General features: G+C 43.7%; 1 protein-coding gene across 2 annotated transcripts in view; it reads right to left on the bottom strand.

The window, feature by feature from the left end:
* The window catches only part of LOC129133654 (kinesin-like protein KIF2A), a 165,197-nt gene that overhangs the window by 23,752 nt on the left and 122,042 nt on the right, over nt 1–19,403 (bottom strand). For both annotated transcript variants that reach the window (XM_054653280.1, XM_054653281.1), the window contains exon 15: nt 2,351–2,461. In XM_054653280.1, the coding sequence (XP_054509255.1) occupies nt 2,351–2,461 (111 nt within the window). The remainder of the gene's footprint in view (nt 1–2,350; nt 2,462–19,403) is intronic.

Here is a 19,403-nt window from a genome sequence, read left to right as displayed (position 1 = left end):
CTCTGCCAAAGAACCAATTGCAAATACCCCACTGGAAGGCTGAATGCATTTTCTTGATAAAAAAGCAAAGGAAGACCCAGAAGCTGCAGATCATTGTCCACTCTTCTCACCACTTGGTCACTGGAGTGTAAATCTCCTCTCCTCTTTCCAGGGAACTGGGGATGACTGGAAGTAATTTCAGGCTAAGGTATCTCCTACACCTCCCTCAATTCAATATATGTTGTTCAGAAACGTGTCAGATCTCTAGACAGGCAGATTGTTTCTGCATTCATCTAGTTATCACAGGAACAAGTGCTGCAAATACAAGAACTCAATTCAAACAACTGTAAAGATGCACTGTGCTACTCTTCGTACATCACTGTCTTAAGAGAAAACATTGCTGATTAAATTCTGGATAAAAATTACATGCAAACAAACACCAAACCCAGAATGCTACAAGTGGTCCTAATACTGAGAAACTATATGGAATAGTAACAGGAAGAATGAGTTTGAAAGCAGTGTCTCATCATGAAAGAGTTTTCTTACTCTTAAAGTGACTGCAGTTATGTGAATAACATAAATAATTCAAGCATATTTTCGCTCACTTTCAGAGGAGATTTTTTTTTCCTAATTTAGAACTATATTTAATATAAAATGAAGGAATGCAAGCTTTATCAGAAATTAAACACCCATACATCATGGATTATTCTCGATGTTATTTTCATGCATTTAAACAGGAAAAATGTTACGTTAACTCTATGAGAAGAATAATAATTAAATAAAAAAGCTTCACCAAAATGAAGACAGCTTGTTAGCACTTTAAGCAGTGGTAAATGTGATGGTGAGAATGTCACAAAACATTCACAAATGTTACTCCTTCTATGTACAGAAAGGAATTCCCAACAGGCTAACTTTCCAAAACTTTAGCAGTGAGGACACATTGCCTAGAGATGCATGGTTTAGCTTTCTGATCTTGAATATGATTTATGAAGTTGTCCCAGTGGAAAGAAAAAAATTCCGTGTTTTCATTAGAAAACCAAAGAAAAACTATTAGTCAAAAATGCTATTTTACCACAAATTTCATATTAGAACCATACCTAACATCCAAAGAGAAGACTAGGCTGCCCTAACACCATGGTTTTCATGTTGTGGTCTGAAGATTTCTGTCACCTCTAGACTAATTCCAAGAAGCCTGTGGAAAGTAACCAACACAAATATATTGGGTCTGGCTGAGCTGGAGTTCATTCTCCCATGGCAGCCCTCCCAGTGCTGTGCTTTGCATTGGGAGCTGGAAAGGTGTTGAGAACACACCAGTGTTTTGGCTACTGCTGAGCAGTGCTGCCACAGCATCAGTGCTGTCTCAACATTCTGCCCCCTCACCCTTGAAGGCCTGTAGGCTGGGTGTGGGCAAGATCCTAGGAGGGAACATAGCAAGGCCAGCTGACCCAAAGGATATTCCATACCATATGATGTCTGCTTAGATATAAAAGCTAAGAAAAAGGAGGAGGAAGGGGGACATTCATTTTTATGACATCTGTCTTCCAGAGCAACTGCTACACATGCTGAAGCCCTGCCTCCTAGGAAGTGGCTGGACATTGTATGCTGATGGGAAATAGAGAATAAAACTCTTTGGTTTTCCTTTGTTTTCACATGCAGCCTTTGCTTTTGCTTTATTAAACTGCCTTTATCTTGACCCATGACTTCCATCTTATTTCCCCCCCCAGTACTGCTGAGGAGGGGAATGATAGAGTGGTTTGGTGGGCACCTGAAAGCCAGCCAAGATCAACCCACCGTAGCAAACAAGCTTAACAGTCAGTGTCCGCTGCAGAGAATTTACATTTCCATAAGGAGAAAAATTAAGGATGCACAAATAAAACCACTGGACATCTGTGCTTTTATCTGTTCTTTCCTCCATCTAACAGAAGGATTTTATTTTTTCAGATTGATGCAAATGCACTTTTATACAGTACACAACTATTCATCTCATCTGTCCCAACTACTTCCCTTTACAGCCAAGAGGGTATTCTGATACCTTTGATACCAATTAAATTAGCCTTTGTCATTTAAAGATCATAACTTACCACTATACTTCCAGTGTACACCACCTTTTCCAAAATTCTGATTCAACAAGCAATATTATAATATAATTAAGACATTATTAAAAACAAACAAAAAAATCCTCAACCTAAAGTGTTTCTAGCTATTTGTCTAGCTAGAAAACTAGAACAAGCAATCCAAAAGGTCAATAAAAAGTGAGAAAAGAGAAAGTTATCTGAAATGGCTCCACTGAAAGACTAACTTCAAATACAGTCTCAGTTAATGTATAACCTCAATTAATTGTTAAAGCATACAGTTAACTAAACAAACTTACCATACAGGTACGGGAGTTTTCTCCTATGAATGAATCTCTTAGCACCTGAGTAAGTTTACTTGCTCTGAATGGCGTATGAGGTTTATTTCGGCCTAAGGCTCTAATGCACTCCTGAAAGAACAAACAGGTTTATATTTAATAAAATCAGAGTAAAACCTCATATGTATAGAATCCCCATTAAAGAAAAATGCATAATACAAATGCAATTCAAAATCAGAAAATATATGCCTTAGTTATGTTGCTGAAGTTATGCAAAATTTAATTTAAGAAGTGTTAGACTTTCATCTCTCATTAAGCTCAGTAGAGAGGTTGGAACTTTAAAAGGACTTAGGAGCCTAAGTACTTTCTGAATCTCATCTAAAACAGTTACATGTATTGTACTCAACAAGAACAAAAAAATCATTGTTGATGTTAAATCTCCAGACTAACAACTATTTCTGATTATGATCTGCAAAAGCCTGAATGATATACAGCCTCTGCCAGCAGAAGCAGTGTGGACCATGACTCACGTTAACTCTATCAGTTAAAAGCAGTAGCTTTGATTCTGGCTTCACCACTGACTTTCTTTACAGCTCAGAAGAAAACACTGGTGCCCAAATTTTCTGAAAGCTTCCACCGGTCACAAACCTAGTAAGTATAAGCTCTGTATTGATGTACTCAATACTGGAAAACACTTGAAAATGCAAGCCACTCCCTGTTTACGAACACTCTTCATGAGAACAAAGATAACATTTACCTCCCCTTTCAGTCACAAGAATGGTATGGGGCTAAAGTAATATCTGTAATTGGTTGAAGAGTTCCAGAGAGAAATACTGTACAGAATAGTAAGAAATTAGTATAGAAGTTACAGCAGCAACTAAGTACAATAGCACAAACCAAGATCGCAGTAATCAAGACATCACTTCTGCCCACTCAGAATTCTAACATTAGCTAATAAATTACTTCTTACAGAAAGTTAGTTCAAATTTAAATTTGTTTTGCTGTTGTCATATTTGGATCATTAATTCCAGTTTCTGCCTTTGCCTTAATACTTTGTGTACAGGCATCTCTTAAGATTCAGGGCTTTCCTGGTACAGCTTTAACATGTTTACACACAGAACTTCTTCAAACAACTATACATCAAAATCTTTTCATATTATGGCTTTGCTTTTAGCAAGACTAACAGATGGAATGGCTTTTGTGTTACATGAATAGTTCTACAGCAGTTCAGCTAATCCTTGAGCTGCATCCATATCCTTGTGGCCTACTGAAATTTCCTAGAAACAGTTTCTTACAAAAGCCAGGCTATAAACTCTGGGATGATAACCCAAGAAAGCATTGCAACAGTGAAACAGCATAAAACAACTAAATGGGCTCAGAATAAAAATGCCCCTATTTAGACTGAATGCCTTTCGAGCATTATAAAGCAAATTATAAAAGCATTTGATTATTTAAATAATATTTCATAGCTTTCTTGATGTCTTCTTGAATAATGTATAAAAAACTGCAGTGATTTCAAGGCCTCACCTTGAATATTGTGAGCAGTTTGGGGCAGCACAATAACAGAAAGATATTAAACTATTAGAGAGTGTTTGTAAAAAAAGACCAGATAATATTGGCTTTTGCATTTATGTATTAGCTTCTGCATGTTGTTAGTGATTAAAGAAATTTAGAGATAGTATCACTTATAACTCTTTTAGCTGCTTTTTAATATAATATAATCTATCCGCTTAAGTATGCACTGTGTTGATCATAGAAATAGTAGTGTATGAATGAAATATCTATGTACCATTTATGGAAATAATAGTGTGATGAATGTATTGTATTATAGACCTTAGCAAAACAAAAGACATAAAAAAAGGTTTTTGTGTAACTAAAAACAGTGTAAGGCCATCCACTGAACAACCTGTTCAAAATAAGATAACTGTGACACAAACCAGAGCACTGCAGGACAATTAGAGAATACCATGTTAAATTTAAGGAGGACATACTAAATCCTTATCCGAGGATGTGAAACAACAGGATAGAGACACAAGAAGAAATAAAATATATTGACCTGACACACAGGATGTCATGCAGTGTCTTGGTTTGAAAAGACAGGTGTCTGCTAAGGAAGGCAGGAGCCTCCTCTGAAATGGAAAATGTAATTTTGAAATTGAGGGGCTCTCAGGCAAAGATATGGGAGCAGGAATAACAGTTTTTTATTAGAGAATGAAATAAAAAATAAAATAAACAATGCAGTAATACAAAACAACACTGTCAGAGTCAGAATATGACCTAACACACTGTTGGTCAGGGTGTCGGTAGCAGTCCAATTGAAATGGTGCCTGCAGTCCTCCTGGAGTGACAGATGTGGTTCTGTTGAGGCAGTGGTCCTGTAGAAGGGTGTAGTCTTTCTCTGAAGATCCAGTGGTAGTGTAGATGGGCCTGGTCTTCCTCTGGGAATCCAGTGGGAAAGGGCTGGCTGTGGTCTTCCAAATCTCAGATTATATCCAGGTAGGAATGCTTGGCTCCTCCCTCTGGGCGGAGCTTCTCACAATGGGATGATGTAATTTTATCAGTCATGCAGTGAGATTCAATGGCCCATTAACAGAAGATATCTCCTCAAGAAAACCGCCCAATTAATAGACGATAACTGCCCCACGTCTAACAGATAGGAATAGAATACACACCCCCATTTCCAAATTAAGACATGCAGATAAGCTGGAGTGTAAAGAAGTCAAAGAAAGAAGTTCCCAAAACATCAGAAAGTTAGCAAGAATGTTTGAATAATGCATGACACACATGAATATCCATGCATCTCAGCGATGTAGTAACAGTATAAAGATAACATTGTCTGTATACATTGGTGTGTTCTTTGGCTGTTGTCCAGGAGCCCCCCAGCACTGGACATATTGTCCTTTTTTATCCTATTGTTATTAAACTTTTAAAAATTCTAAGCAGTGAATTCTGGTTTTCCACATGTTCAAAGGATGGCAACAAAGATGGTAAAGGGCTTTGAGGGGAAGCTGTATGAGAAAGTGGCTGTGGACCCTTGGTCTGTTCAGTCTGGAAAAGAGGAGAGTGAGGGGGACCTCATTGCAGTCTACAACTTCCTAGTGAGGGGAAGAAGGGCAGACACTGATCTCTTCTCTCTGGTGTCCAGTGACAGGACCCGAGGGAATGGCCTGAAGTTGTGTCAGGGGAGGTTTAGGTTGGATATTAGAAAAAAGGTTCTTTACCAGAGGATGGTTGGGCACTGGAACAGCGTCCCCAAGGAAGTGGTCACAGCACTAAGCCTGACAGAGTTCAAGAAGCATTTGTTATTATGACCCACCCCTGAAGGCGAGTGTGGTGGTTTTTTGCATGGCTTGATTTTTGGTGAAGAGGGAAGAAGCCTGGCACAGAAGTGATTTTCTGTGAGGAGCTGCTAAAAGCTTCCTCCATGCCTGGCAAAACCAGTCGCTGGCTGGCTCTGAGAATAGGCACACTACTAAGCCAATTAGGAAAGCTGGTAATGCCTCTATGATAACATATTTAAAAGAAGAAAAACCACGGGAAGCTCTCTTTCTTCCTCGCCTTCGAGGAGTGGTGACAGGGCAGTCAAGCCCCCTCCTGGCCAGCCTGCCAGGCGCGTTCTTGGCGGGGCGGCTGAGGCCCTTTCCCAACACAGCTGCCAGGTTCATGCTGCCGTAAGGGGGCCATCCTGGCACTGCAAACAGCCCTGAGGAGGAGGCCAGGAGCAGCTGGGGCTAGGACCAGCTGCTGCCACCCCAGTCCAGGAGGGACCACGCAGCCAGGACTGCATGTCTGAGGCAGCACCAGGTGGCCTCTCCCATCTCAGCATGGTTTACAATGAACTTTATTTGCTTTTAGCAAGCTACGCTGCAGACAGAGGGGCAGAGGTGGCAGCAGCAGCTTTTCTTTTTTGGTGCCCCACATGAGGAGCTGAAATTCTTCTGCAAGCCATGGTGAGGACTATAATACAACAGACTGTTTCCCTGTAATTCATTAAGTGCATGGGGGGGGGGGTTGCAGAATTCACCTGCAGCCTGTGAGAAAAAGGTACTCATGCTGGAGCATGTGGATGCTGAGAAACTGTGATCTGGTGAGAGGTTTAAATAGAGAGAGAGAGAACCCTTGCTTCCAGAGATAGAGGATGAAGACCCTTGCTTTCATACTAGAACAGCTCATCCTTAAAACTGCACCCCATGAACTAATGGACCACACAAAAACAGTTGTGGGAAGACTGTTTTGCCCGTAAGAGGGATTCACATTGCAGCAGGTTTGGGCAGGACTGCTACTTGTGAAAATTTAAACCAGGTTGGAAAAGTTAACAGAAAACTGTTTCCTGTAAGAAAGACCCCATGGCATAGCAAAAGAAACTCATATCCCTAAGCAAACTGAAGAAAGATTCTTTAGAAGTGGCAGATTGACTAAAAACCCTATGTTTTGTCTCCCTGCACTGTCAGTAGGAAGGAAAGAAGGGGGGGAAGTGTTCTAATGGTTTATTTTAGTTCTCATTATCCTCCCTTTAAATTCTGTTAATAAATTTTTCTATCTTTCAAGTTTTAAGCCTGTTTTGCCCTTAGAGTGTTTTCTCCTAATCATTATCTCACCCCATGAGCTTTTTAATTTCTTTTTCTTTTTCCCTCCTCTTCTCAACTATAGCCGAGGAGAATGAGTGAATGATTTTTTGTGAGTGCACTGGGGTTTAGCCAGCATCAATCTGCAACAGCAAGGGTAAGCCAGGTTCTTGTTAATAGATCCCTTGGGGTGGATTTGGGTGAAAAAACATTGAATGATCAGTGTTTGTAAATATATATGTGTAGGGTTTATTTTATAACAATTTGGTTGCAATGGAAAGCAGATATTGATACCTAAAGATTTTTGCATTTTATGTATTTTTCATATATTCATAGCTCTGTAGACTTCTATTACATAGGTAAATAGCTACTAGTATTTTTCCTACCCTTTCTCTTAGATTTTAGAATAATAGGCTAACCTTCTAACACATTCATGAAGTACTGTTAATCTTATTTTCAAGAAGAGAAGCCTGACAAGGATATTTTGTTTTCCAACCAGAATCTGAGAAGACACAATGTCACGGTTTGATGCTGGAGTAATGCCAGTGCCCCCATGAAAATACATTTTCCCTGGTGTCTGCTGTGAGATGTGACCAGGAATAGCACAAAGCAAGCTCCAACTTAGGAATAAAGAAGAGAAAACTTTATTACCCTACAACTATATGTAAAAAGAAACACACAGAAAGAATGAAAACTTTCCAAAAACATTCCTCCTCTCCCCACCAAATTTCCAATACATCCACCCCTCAGATCACCAACTCTCAGTCCATCACCACCCTTTAGATATTCAATTCTCAGTTCATCAAGGAGTGAGGAGTCCCTCTTGTGCCATAGGCTTCCCCTGGAAACACAGCTGAAACCTCTTGTGTTTCCATGTCACACGTGGCACCACCCGGAGATCATTTGCCATCGTGACATCTTCCTTCCATGCCCAGTGCTCTCACCACTGCGCATGGACCAGAGCTGCTTCTAGGGTTGTCCTTTTAAGGGTGCTTTGTCCAGTTCCAAAAAGAGCACAGTCTCTCACTTTCGGGACACCTGTCCCCCATAAATTTCACCCCCTGGGGCCAAGGGGTCTCGCAAACAGAGATCTTCTCCTCCACTGAAGATCGAGAGCACCAACCACCCTCCTCACCCATCATCTCTGTTCACACACTCCTTCACATAACAACACTGAACTCTCTTGGCTCCGAGCCATTGCCTCCCCTTAAATGCAGTCTCTGTGTCACAGGAAAAATGGTTCTGTCCATGGCTATACAAGAAAAGTCCAGCCAAAGGCCACTCCATCACCTCCGCCCACCTAGGATTCTTCTCCACTTCTCTCGTGCCCCATTTCCTCTTATCTCATCTCTATCTCTCTTCTCATTCAACTCCAGGAGGATCAGCATTTGTAAGGTTTCCATCATCCAAGAAAAGGGTTAAAAATCTCAGTCTCTGCCTGTCCAGAACTCCTACGCTGCCCTGCCGGGCACCTTCTCGCCGCACCTCCCCCTTCTCCTTCTCAGCCGGCCATGCTATCAAATTCAAGGTGGCACAGGCACAGGCTGGCTCTCTCTCTCTCCTGGGGGGGGGGGGTGGCGTGGCTGCCCAATGCTTCTTGATGCTCCTCCACCCTTCCATCCTCAGGGCCCTGGCTCACCTCACCCGACCGCATGGCTTCCCAGCCGGCAGCAGCTGGGCAGGGGAGGTCTGAACCTTTCACTGACCGGAACCAAGAGAAAGTTTTCCTGGGAGTTCTCTGCTTTTAACCCTCTGTGTTCTCAGAAGCGTATCCATGTCCTCAGTGGCCACACCAGGTACCAATATTCAAATCTGAGCACCTATTGGTTTGACCACAGCATCCCAGAAAAACTCCCTCTCAAACCATGACACACAAGAAGTAATGGTGAAAAGAAGCCCCTGGACCAATTCCAATGGGGCAGTACCTGGGGAAAAATTACCTAACTGCTATTCTAATTGGACTATATTAGTTAGATATGCTAATTTGTTCCACTTAAAAAAATTGTAGAAGTCCGATGCAGGGTGTGTCCATGATTATCGGGACACCTGGAAGCTTCCAAATAAAGGTCTGCTTTTTATTTTACTATTTTAACACTCTTGCAAGTTTTTCTCTTTTGATATAAGACAACAGTATATAGCTGTTTTGGTTATCATTATCTCTAGTGATATGGCAATATAAAAGCATAAAAATATCACTCTCTTGAAAAAATTAATAAGGGAAAAGAATGGAAGAAAGAGAGAAAGGGTAAGAGTAGAAAGATACATAAGCACCATCCATGGATCTGTGACAAGACTTGATTGTTGCTGTTGGTCAAAGCGATGATCAAAGGTCTTGATCTGTTGGGGGTGGGGGAAAAAGCCCACAAAATACAAAGTCCAGTCGATTAAATATATGCTTAGGTTCAGATGGGAATGCCCAAGAACCTACCCTGGGGGGGTGGGGGGAGTTTTACAGTCTTTTGATCATGTGCAGTCCTTTTGCGGAAGGCCTCAGAAATGAGTCTGGGAGAGCTTTGGAGGTCTTTGATGGTTTATGACTCCTCCTAAGACATGACAGCTGCCTCTCGTGTCAGTAGGTTTATGTGTGCATGTGACCTTCCCTGGGAAGGGTGTGTGTGTGTAAGGGAGGACAAATTGGCAAGATAAAAAGCACCATCTTGTCTCCACAGGGTTTCCCTCTTATCAGCCTCAAAGCACAGTTTGTAGCCTCTGGTGGTAATAAGTTCACCCCCTCTGCCTTATTTGGACCAGAGGTTTGTCATTACACAACGAAAAACTCACCTCCTCTTCAGGGTGTGCAAAACTGGCCTCAACAAACCACCCTGTTGCCTCCACAAGGGTGAGTGTTTAGAGTCATAGTCCAGTCTCTCACAATTGTATCAGATGATTTGCTATAAAGAGCACTTAAAAAAAACTCAAAAAGGAGCAGAGTTTCAAATGCTTTTTCTGTAAAATATTGTAATGATACAAGAGTCCTCAAATCCTCATTTAGGCAAAATCTATCAGTATTGGGATAAGTTTCTTTGGGAGAGAAAGACTTCACTGAAAGTACTGTCAAGCCCTGGCACAGGGGAATCAGGACAGTGGTGGAGTCATCATTCCTGGAGGGATTTAAAGGAAATGTAGATGTGGCACTTGGGGACATGGGTTAGTGGTGGGCTTGGAAGTTCTGGGTTAATGACTGGACTCGATGATCTTAAAGGTATTTTCCAACCTAAATGAGTCCATGATTCTATGATAAATGGATTCCTACTTTTAAGGGTGTCCTGGGGTGACTTTATGATGCTTGTATCCCCAATCATCTGTTCTGTTTATGCTGGATGTTAAGTGCTGCACCTTTGAGACTGGTTCCAAGAGCGAAGGGGAGGGAAAAAAAGAGGTTCACAGTTTACAGTTTGTTTTCAGAAACTGTACTTGCTCCTTCTCCTTCCTGCCCCCCCTCCCCCCCCTGCATTCCTACATACAGACTGCGTTGTCTGCAGTACGGACAGTGGGAGAGAGCTCTCCTTTGCTTTTAGTTAGTTTTTTTGATAGCTGAGGCAGAGAAATTCCCCAGACTGTGGCTTTTCTCTTTCCTGGAACTGTTCAAACCTGCTCTGGACTGGAAATCCAGAAGAACACCAGGAGCTCGCACCTGTCGCCCACCAGGGCCTGGGCCATGGCATTTTCCAGCACCGGAGAGACTGATAAGAGACTGAGCCAAGCTACACTTCACAAAAAGGACTTTCTGAATTTGCCATCTCTTCACAACAGCAAGAGGTTTTGTCGTTTAATATTGTTCATTTTTTGTGCTGGTGAATGCTTTGCCAGTTAAAACAACAGGGTTTTTTTTCCACTTTTCTCCAAGGAAATATTTTCCTGAACTGGTTGGGGGAGGGGCCACTTGAATTTGCTTTTTAGAGGGACCCCATTTGAAGGTTTCCTCCAAAATTTGCCCTAAACCAAGACAAAGGGTTATTATAGTTTATTTCTTAATTCTTCCTGGATGCAGTACTGTGGTGTTGTTTTCTTCTTCAGTTAATTAATTAACAGTGGTAAATAAATCTGTCATAATGGTGCTCTGGTTTCATTTGAGATAGAATTCATTTTGTTCCTAGTAGTTGGCATAGTGCTGTGTTTTGGACTCAGTATAAGAATAGTGCTGATAACACACTGAGTTAAGGGCCTTTCAGTGTCTTATGTGTTGCCAGGGAAGCTGGGAGGGAGCACAGCTGGTACAGCTGATCAGAACTGACCAAAGAACATTCCATACCATGCAGTGTCATGCCCAATATATAAACTGGGAGTTACCCAGAAGGGGGGAGGCTGATCACTGCTTGGGGACAGATTGAACCCCAGTCAGCATGTAGTGAGCAATTGTATTGTGCATTACTTGTCATTTTTGGGTTTCATTACTCTCTCCCTCTCTCCTTTTCATTAGTATTATTAGTAGCAGTATTTTTTATTTTGTTTCAATTATTAAGCTGTTTTTACCTCAACCCACAATTTTTACTTTATTGTCCTGATTCTTCTCCCCATCCCACTGGACAGGAAGTGGGGAGTGAGCGAACATCTGCATGGTTCTTAGTTGCCAACTGAAGTTAAACCCCAACAGTTGCTTTTGGTGCCCAATGTGGGGTACAAAGAGTTAAGATAATGACGTATCTGACCAGAGAGTGTTAAAACAAATTTGTTATTGGCATTCATTATTTTAGTTTAATTGGCAGCGGTTACAATGTTGATTTATTTACTCTCAGAACTGTCGCACTTGTTCTCAGGGTTGTGGTATGAAATACCTTACTTCCTGCATGTGTTCCCTGTGGTGATGTTTATCCCCCATGGGGCCTGGGCTAAAATTATTTTGTTGTACTTCGCAGTATTGGTTTATGTTGCCATCTGTTGTAGTGTGTTTTATATATTTTGTAATACTTTGAAGTAGTTTTGTTTTGTATTCCCATATTTTTCCCAAATGGTTTATCCCAGACTGTACCCCCCTCCCTTTACCTGTGTAATTCCTCTCCCAGGATGAGATCATCTCCAAACCCCCACCCTGGCTCCCTGTCAATCACTCAGCATCCCATCCCCCCCATCCAGAAGTTTCAGTCCAAGTCGTCGAGTGATTAGCCAGAGGCCAGGGGTCAGCCCCCCAAGCCCTGCCCTATACGCTGTCCTATATGTCTATCCCCCAGCACCCATCCCTCAGAGATACCTATTGGTTGGTAAAATGTTATCTACTTTTGGTTTCCACCTCCCTTTAAATGTAACCTTGGGACATCCCCCGGGGCTCTCAGCAGGAGGCCCCCTGAGGTGCAGGAGCTCCTTCGGGACTCCTAATAAAACCTTGGATTAACCCCTGCTAAGAGTCGGCCCTTTCTCTTCTACCGATGTCTCTGCTGTCTCTGCTGCAGCGAAGGCAACCAGCCTAGGTGCCCTCAGTACCCTCGGGGCACAGAGAGTGTCTCCCTGCTGTCGGCTGTGTCGGGGCTGCCCTCCCCAGTGTCTGCCGACTCAGGACTGGCCCAGGGCTCCTGAGAGGCTCGCAGAGAGACTGAGACAGCTTGGCGACCAACGTGCGGCTCTGAGATCATCCCCGGAGCTGACGGACGGGGCTCGGACATTCTTTCAGACTGTTCGCAAAGCCTTTGGCCGGCAAGCTACCTCAGAAGAACACACTCCATTTTAGTGAGTTGCTCTCCTGTGGAGGAAACTGGTAGCTTTTGAAGTACCCTCAAAAGTCAGTTTCAGGTAGAAGGCACCATCCCAGGATCTTCCATTTTCCTGTCCTACAGCTGGATTGGTAAGTTTTACCTTTCTCCTGTTTCTCCCCTCTTTGGGAGGGGGGTGTTTCCCTGCCTTTGTTTTCAGGCTCGCCCCGGAGAGCCAAAGTTTCTTTTCTCTATTTTTGGCAGGCTGCCAGCTGCAGGCTTTTTTTTTCCTCCCCCCCCCCACCTGGGTTGGTGAAATTTGAGATACAAAATTTAAAATCATAGCTACAATGGGTGCTAAGCTTTCTGTATCTCACAAAGGTGTCTACTATCATCTTTTGAATATTCTTAAGAGTGAAAAAATCTGATTTTCAAAAACAGATGTTAAACAATTTGTTAGATGGTTGTTCCTTCATTTTCCCGATGTATCAACTGAAAATATTAGTGATTTGGCTTTTTGGGACAAAATTGGTAATGAGTTATTGAGAGCAGGGAAGTCAGGTGACATATCTCCGACAAAGTTTGCTTTTTTAGCCATGCAGATAAGAAATGTTGTAAAATCTAATTCAAAGATGCAGGAACAGCCATCCGGGAACAGTTTCAACACCTCTGCTTCCCAAGAACCTGATCTACCCCCCTCCAAGTTATGTTGTTCCTCTCCTAACCCTCTTTCCTCACCCCCAGCCCAGGACATTCTGAAGAAAGCTACACTCCCTAGCTTCCCTCAGAAGCTCCCTGTCTCCAACCCGGACAGTTCTAGACAAACTCCCCGGGACCCCACCCTTCCCCCTGCTTCCCCAAGTTCTGATACCCCATCCCACAATCTTAGTGCCCGCCTTTGTACCCCCGACCCGCTTCAGGTAACTTCCCCAGACCATAATGGTGGTTACCACATGGCCATGCCTGTTTCTTCTTCTTCCCACAATCCTTTTCGCTCTCCCAACAACCCATTCTGCTCAGAACACCCCGCCCCCAAAACCCACCCTCCCCGCACCCTCCCCCCGCCCCCTCCTCCTGCCCCAGCCCCAGCCCCCCCTCCTGCTCCGGCCCTGCCCCCCTCCACCCCCTCAGGGCTTTGCCCACCAGCCGCGGCCTCCCTCCACCCCTCCCGCAGCCCGCCCTCCAGCTCCCAGGTCAGAGAAACCAGAGATTCTGAGTTTGGCGGCCAGAAGCCGGAAACATCACTGGTTCTTTCTGCAGCCCCTGTGTCATATATTTCAGATTTAAACGGGGGGATTCAGCCACATTATACCCCCCTTTCTGTTGATTCTGTCAAAGAACTTGCCAAAGCCCAAAAAGATTTTGATCGATCAAGTGAATATTTTAGAGGACTCCTTAAAGCTACACTTTTTGCTAATACTCTAACCCCCGCTGATATCAAGCACCTTTTTTTCTGCCTGTTATCCTCATCTGAATATCTCTTGTGGGATGCAGCATGGAAAAAAGGATTGAGAGAAATTTTACCAGCTCTGTGGGCTGATGAAGCTACTGTCCATGATGTTTATGGTAAATTGATATCTCTCGACCATCTCTGTGGACAAGGGGAATGGGAGGATGGAGCAAGTCAGGCAGAGGGCATTCCCAGAAAGGTTTTCAAAGAATGTGCTAGAGCAGCTGAGAAAGCTTTCTTTGGGCTCCGTCCTGGTGTTCCACTTGAAAATTATTTGAAAATAACACAATCTTCATCTGAGTCCTTTTTGAGTTTTGTGGAAAGGTTGAGAAAAGCTGTTGAATTGCAAGTTCAGAACGAAGGAGCCAGGATGGAAATCCTCACCGAGATTGCTAAAGAAAATGCCAATGAGAAGTGTAAAGCTGCCATCCTGAGCCTGCCTCTCGAGCCAACACCAACACTACAAGCAATGTTAGAAGTGTGTGAGAGGAAAGTTACCATCACCCTTGCTGACCAAGACGAGAGACCAAAACCACAGAGAAGGATTGCAGCTGTGGACGCCTCTGATCCACCATTCACCAGCCAGCTTCAGCACGTCACAATGCCACAAGAGAGAATCTCCAACTCTAATCAACCTTGCCATCTTTGTGAGAAGTTAGGGCATTGGATGCCTGACTGCCCTCTGAAAAAGCAGTTTTTAGATTTTAAATACAATAACCTTGAAGATCAGAATTCCCTAAAAGACAACCTTTCAAAAAACTGAATAGAGAGCGCTCTTTTTCCCAGCGCTATGACAAAAATAGGGTGTGTTCAATTCCAGCACAGGACAGGGCCGAGCCTGAGCGCGGCCTTCAGTGCCAGGAGCGGAATGCATTTCATACGGCAGTGCACCAGCAATGCCAACACAAACCCACTGGCAAAGGTAAAAAAGTCCTTGCCATGAACATTTTGGGGACCGTAAAATGGTTCAATGTAAAAAACAAATATGGTTTCATAACTCGGAATGATAACAAAGAAGATGTGTTTGTTCATCAGACTGCTATAAAAAAGAATAACCCCAGGAAATATCTCCCCAGTTTAGGAGATGGAGAAATTGTGGAATTTAATATAGTACAAGGAAGAAAAGGCCCCCAAGCAGCCGATGTGACAGGACCTGGTGGAGTTCCAGTACAAGGCAGTAAACATGCTCCAGACTACAAACCTGTAAAATACTATCTACATCATGGAAGTCCTCCACACATCTACCAAGGAAACAGAACCCAAAACCAACAACCATCAAGCCCCAGCAACAGCCTAAAAGCAAGAAGAGCACAGAACACGGGCAAGCTGCCCTGCATTCAAAAGCCCATGTCAATAATAAAAGAACCTTCCAGTCCGATAAGTCCCACTTCTAATACCCTTCCCCAATTCCTGTGGCCTTCCTACCCCTCTCCCACTTTCCCCTTTTCCCTTCCATTGTGTTATTACCCCTTTTTTATGTTCCCACAAATTCCTACCACCCTTTCCCCTCTCCCATGGTCTCCCTCCACTAATCCCTATCCCCAGAGTTCCTTTAGAATACCAGAGAGAGCATGAAGTTTCCCTAAAGTAACCATCCTTTTCTTAAACTAATGATTTCTATTTGAAGTTTTCAACAGGCACACCACCACTACACTGCCTTGTGCAGAGTTTATCACAGCCAACCACTTTACCACAGGAGACAAAGAAACAGCCCCTGTTGAAGAAACCTTTTCCTGACTCAGTTTCCTGAAAAACCACGTCTTTTTAGTGTTTCCCCTTAATCTGAACTCAGCCCCTGTACCATCAGAATGAGCCCCATCCTTCTGCTGCTCATGTTGACAGCCATCCATCCAAGTCAGATGTGGAAGAGTTTGAAGGTCTCTGTTGCCTGAATCTTTGCCTGAATCTGTCATCCAAGGCTGAGGATGTCCACAAAATCATCAGAAAGATGCAACAAATGGTGCAAGACATCAAGCAAGAAACAGCGGACTGGATGGATGGACTTTTCCAAAAATGGGGACTCTCAGGCTGGGTCAGATCCATATTGAAATCTGTATTTTTAGTTTTGTTTGTTTTTCTTGTTATTTTGATCAGCTTCGGGATCATCAAGAGCATCGTGACCAAACTGATATCGAAAGCTATTTCCCCTTTAGAGATCAATCAGGTGACTGTTCCCACCTCCTCTGAGGAAGAGACAGAAACCTCTGCAGAATTTACAAAACAGCCTTGGTTTGCTGATGCTTGATATCACTCCGAGCTGAAATTTAATGTTTAGGTGCCTCCCTTTTTTTTATTTAAACAAAAAGAGGGAGATGTTGTAGTGTGTTTTATATATTTTGTAATACTTTGAAGTAGTTTTGTTTTGTATTCCCATATTTTTCCCAAATGGTTTATCCCAGACTGTACCCCCCTCCCTTTACCTGTGTAATTCCTCTCCCAGGATGAGATCATCTCCAAACCCCCACCCTGGCTCCCTGTCAATCACTCAGCATCCCATCCCCCCCATCCAGAAGTTTCAGTCCAAGTCGTCGAGTGATTAGCCAGAGGCCAGGGGTCAGCCCCCCAAGCCCTGCCCTATACGCTGTCCTATATGTCTATCCCCCAGCACCCATCCCTCAGAGATACCTATTGGTTGGTAAAATGTTATCTACTTTTGGTTTCCACCTCCCTTTAAATGTAACCTTGGGACATCCCCCGGGGCTCTCAGCAGGAGGCCCCCTGAGGTGCAGGAGCTCCTTCGGGACTCCTAATAAAACCTTGGATTAACCCCTGCTGAGAGTCGGCCCTTTCTCTTCTACCGATGTCTCTGCTGTCTCTGCTGCAGCGAAGGCAACCAGCCTAGGTGCCCTCAGTACCCTCGGGGCACAGAGAGTGTCTCCCTGCTGTCGGCCGTGTCGGGGCTGCCCTCCCCGGTGTCTGCCGACTCAGGACTGGCCCAGGGCTCCTGAGAGGCTCGCAGAGAGACCGAGACAGCCATCTTACTGCAAAAGTTCCATACTGTTGTCTCCTATTGCAAAAGTTTCATACCTTCTTGGTGTTTTCTCATGGGCTTCTCCTCCAAGCACTGACTCTTTCTTCTTCACAAAATAGCCAGCTGACTCCAGTTCCTTCTCAACCAGCCACCCCACTCTTTTATAGCACTCTTCTTCTCATTGGTTACAGCTGTGGCCTGTTAAAGTCAGGCCTGTCCCTAATCTTTGATAATTGGCCCAGCTGCAACCCATTAGGGGTAAGATTACTTTCTAAGCTATCTTTATTTTCTTATATTCTATCCCCCTACAGGCTTATGATAGGATAGGATAGCTGGTATGTGTACTCAGCTCTGCAGTCACCTCTATACTTAAGGAGTCATCTCTTGGGATCTTTGAATAATTACACCTTTTGTCTTTTCTCCTTTAAGAGCCAACCTATGGAGGAGACCCTCCCTCTTGAAACCAACCTGCCCCTTTTGCTTGGAACCAGCATGTTGTTAGATGTGGTTCAGGTCTTGTTTAAACAGCTATTTAAGAACATCACCCAGAGATCTGCCCCAAGGCTGGATAGTTATGAGCAGCAGGGTGTGTGGGATAGTATGGGCAAGTGCCTAGGATAGTGAGCACCTCCAATGTTTTTGAACCTCACTCCTGAACAAGTGCAGAATATGGAAAAACTAGTAAAAGATTTGGAAAAAGTATGCTGTCACCTTAGTAATTCCAGAGAGATACAAATCACTGCAACATGCTGGAACCTGGCCCAGGTCTAGCAAGCCCTGTTCAACACTGCTCAGCACCCTCAGGGAGAAAAGAAAGTCTCTGGATCTGACAACAAAACCACAGGCCCAACGGCTACTCCAACCCCAGTGACAGGCACTGCAGCTACTCCCTTGTGGCTGTGGAAAAAATCTCCCAGAGGTATAAAAAGTTCTTCTAGGAGTTTCATCAAGAAAAAGAGGTCCTACTCCCCACCTGTGTGGACCTACATCTCATCTATTAACAGTAAGAGTTCTTTTTCTCAAAAGGGAGGATATAGAAAATACACACCACAGGGTACCCTATGGTTTTACTTGCAGGACCAAGGAAAGAACATGAGGAAGTGGGATGGAAAACCTACCTTGACCCTAGAGGCACAGGTATATGAATTGCAGGGAAAAACAATCAGAAATGAGGGTTCTTCCAGGAAAGTTACTGTCTCAGTCTTCAGTGGCAGTTTCCCACGCAGAGTGGAAGGGCTGATTTTACTTCTGATTCTATGGAATGGAATTCTAATCCATTTCTACAAGTAAATGGAGAATCCTATGACCAGGACTAGAAGGGCCCTGCCTCCAGCCAGGTGGAAGAAAGGGATATCCAGGTTTACTGGAGAGTGTGAATCCAGTGGTCTGGCACAGCAGCCCCACAGGAGTACAAGGCTTTCATAGACACTGGTGCACAGTGTACTCCAATGCCATCAGGCTATGCAGGGGCAGAATCCATCTGTATTTCTGGAGTGACAGGAGGATTCCAACAGCTGACTGTACTGGAGGCTGATCTTAGCCTGACTGGGAATGAGTGGTAAAAGCATCCCATTGAGACTGGCCCAGAGGCTCTGTGCATCCTTGGCACAGACTATCTCAGGAGAGGGTATTTCAAGGGTGGGTTTTTGATATAGCTGTCTTGAAGATGGAGGAAGTTAAACAGTTGTCTACCTTGCCTGGTCTCTTGGAGGACCCTTCTGTTGTGGGGTTGCTGAAGGTTGAAGAACAGCAGTTGTCAATTGTTACCATAATGGTGCACCACCAGCAATATTGCACCAACCAAGACTCCCTAATTTCTATCCATAAACTGATTTGTCAACTGGAGAGCCAAGGAGTGATCTGCAGGACCCACTCACCATTTAATAGTCCCATATGGCCAGTGTGAAAGTCTAACAGAGAATGGTGATTAACAGTAGATTGTCGTGGACTGATTGAAGTCACACCATCACTGAGTGCTGCCATACTGAACATGTTGGAACTTCAATAGGAACTGGAGTCAAAGGCAGCCCAGCACTGCTACAATTGATAATGTTAATGTGTTTTTCTCAATCCCTCTGGTGACAGAGTACAGGCCACAGTTTGCTTTGACTTGGAGGGGCATCCAGTACACCTGGAATCAACTGGTGGAAACACAGCCTAACCATCTGCCATGGACTGATCCAGACTGTACTGGAACAAGGCAAAGCTCCAGAACTCCTGCAATATATTGATGATATCATTGTGTGGGGCAATATAGCAGAAGAAGTTTCTGAGAGGGAAGAAAATAGTTCAAATCCTTCTGAAGGACGGTTTTACTATAAAACAAAGTAAGGTCAATGGACCTGCACAGGAGATCCAGGTTTTAGGAATAAAATGGCAAGATGAATGTTGTCAGTAGCAATGTCTCCACCAACTAGTAAGAAAGAAACAAACTTTCTTAGGTGTTGTGGGATTCTGGGGAACG

Source organism: Agelaius phoeniceus, chromosome W (genome assembly GCF_051311805.1).
Source record: "Agelaius phoeniceus isolate bAgePho1 chromosome W, bAgePho1.hap1, whole genome shotgun sequence".
Lineage (NCBI taxonomy): Eukaryota > Metazoa > Chordata > Aves > Passeriformes > Icteridae > Agelaius > Agelaius phoeniceus.
This window is presented reverse-complemented; position numbering and strand designations above follow the sequence as displayed.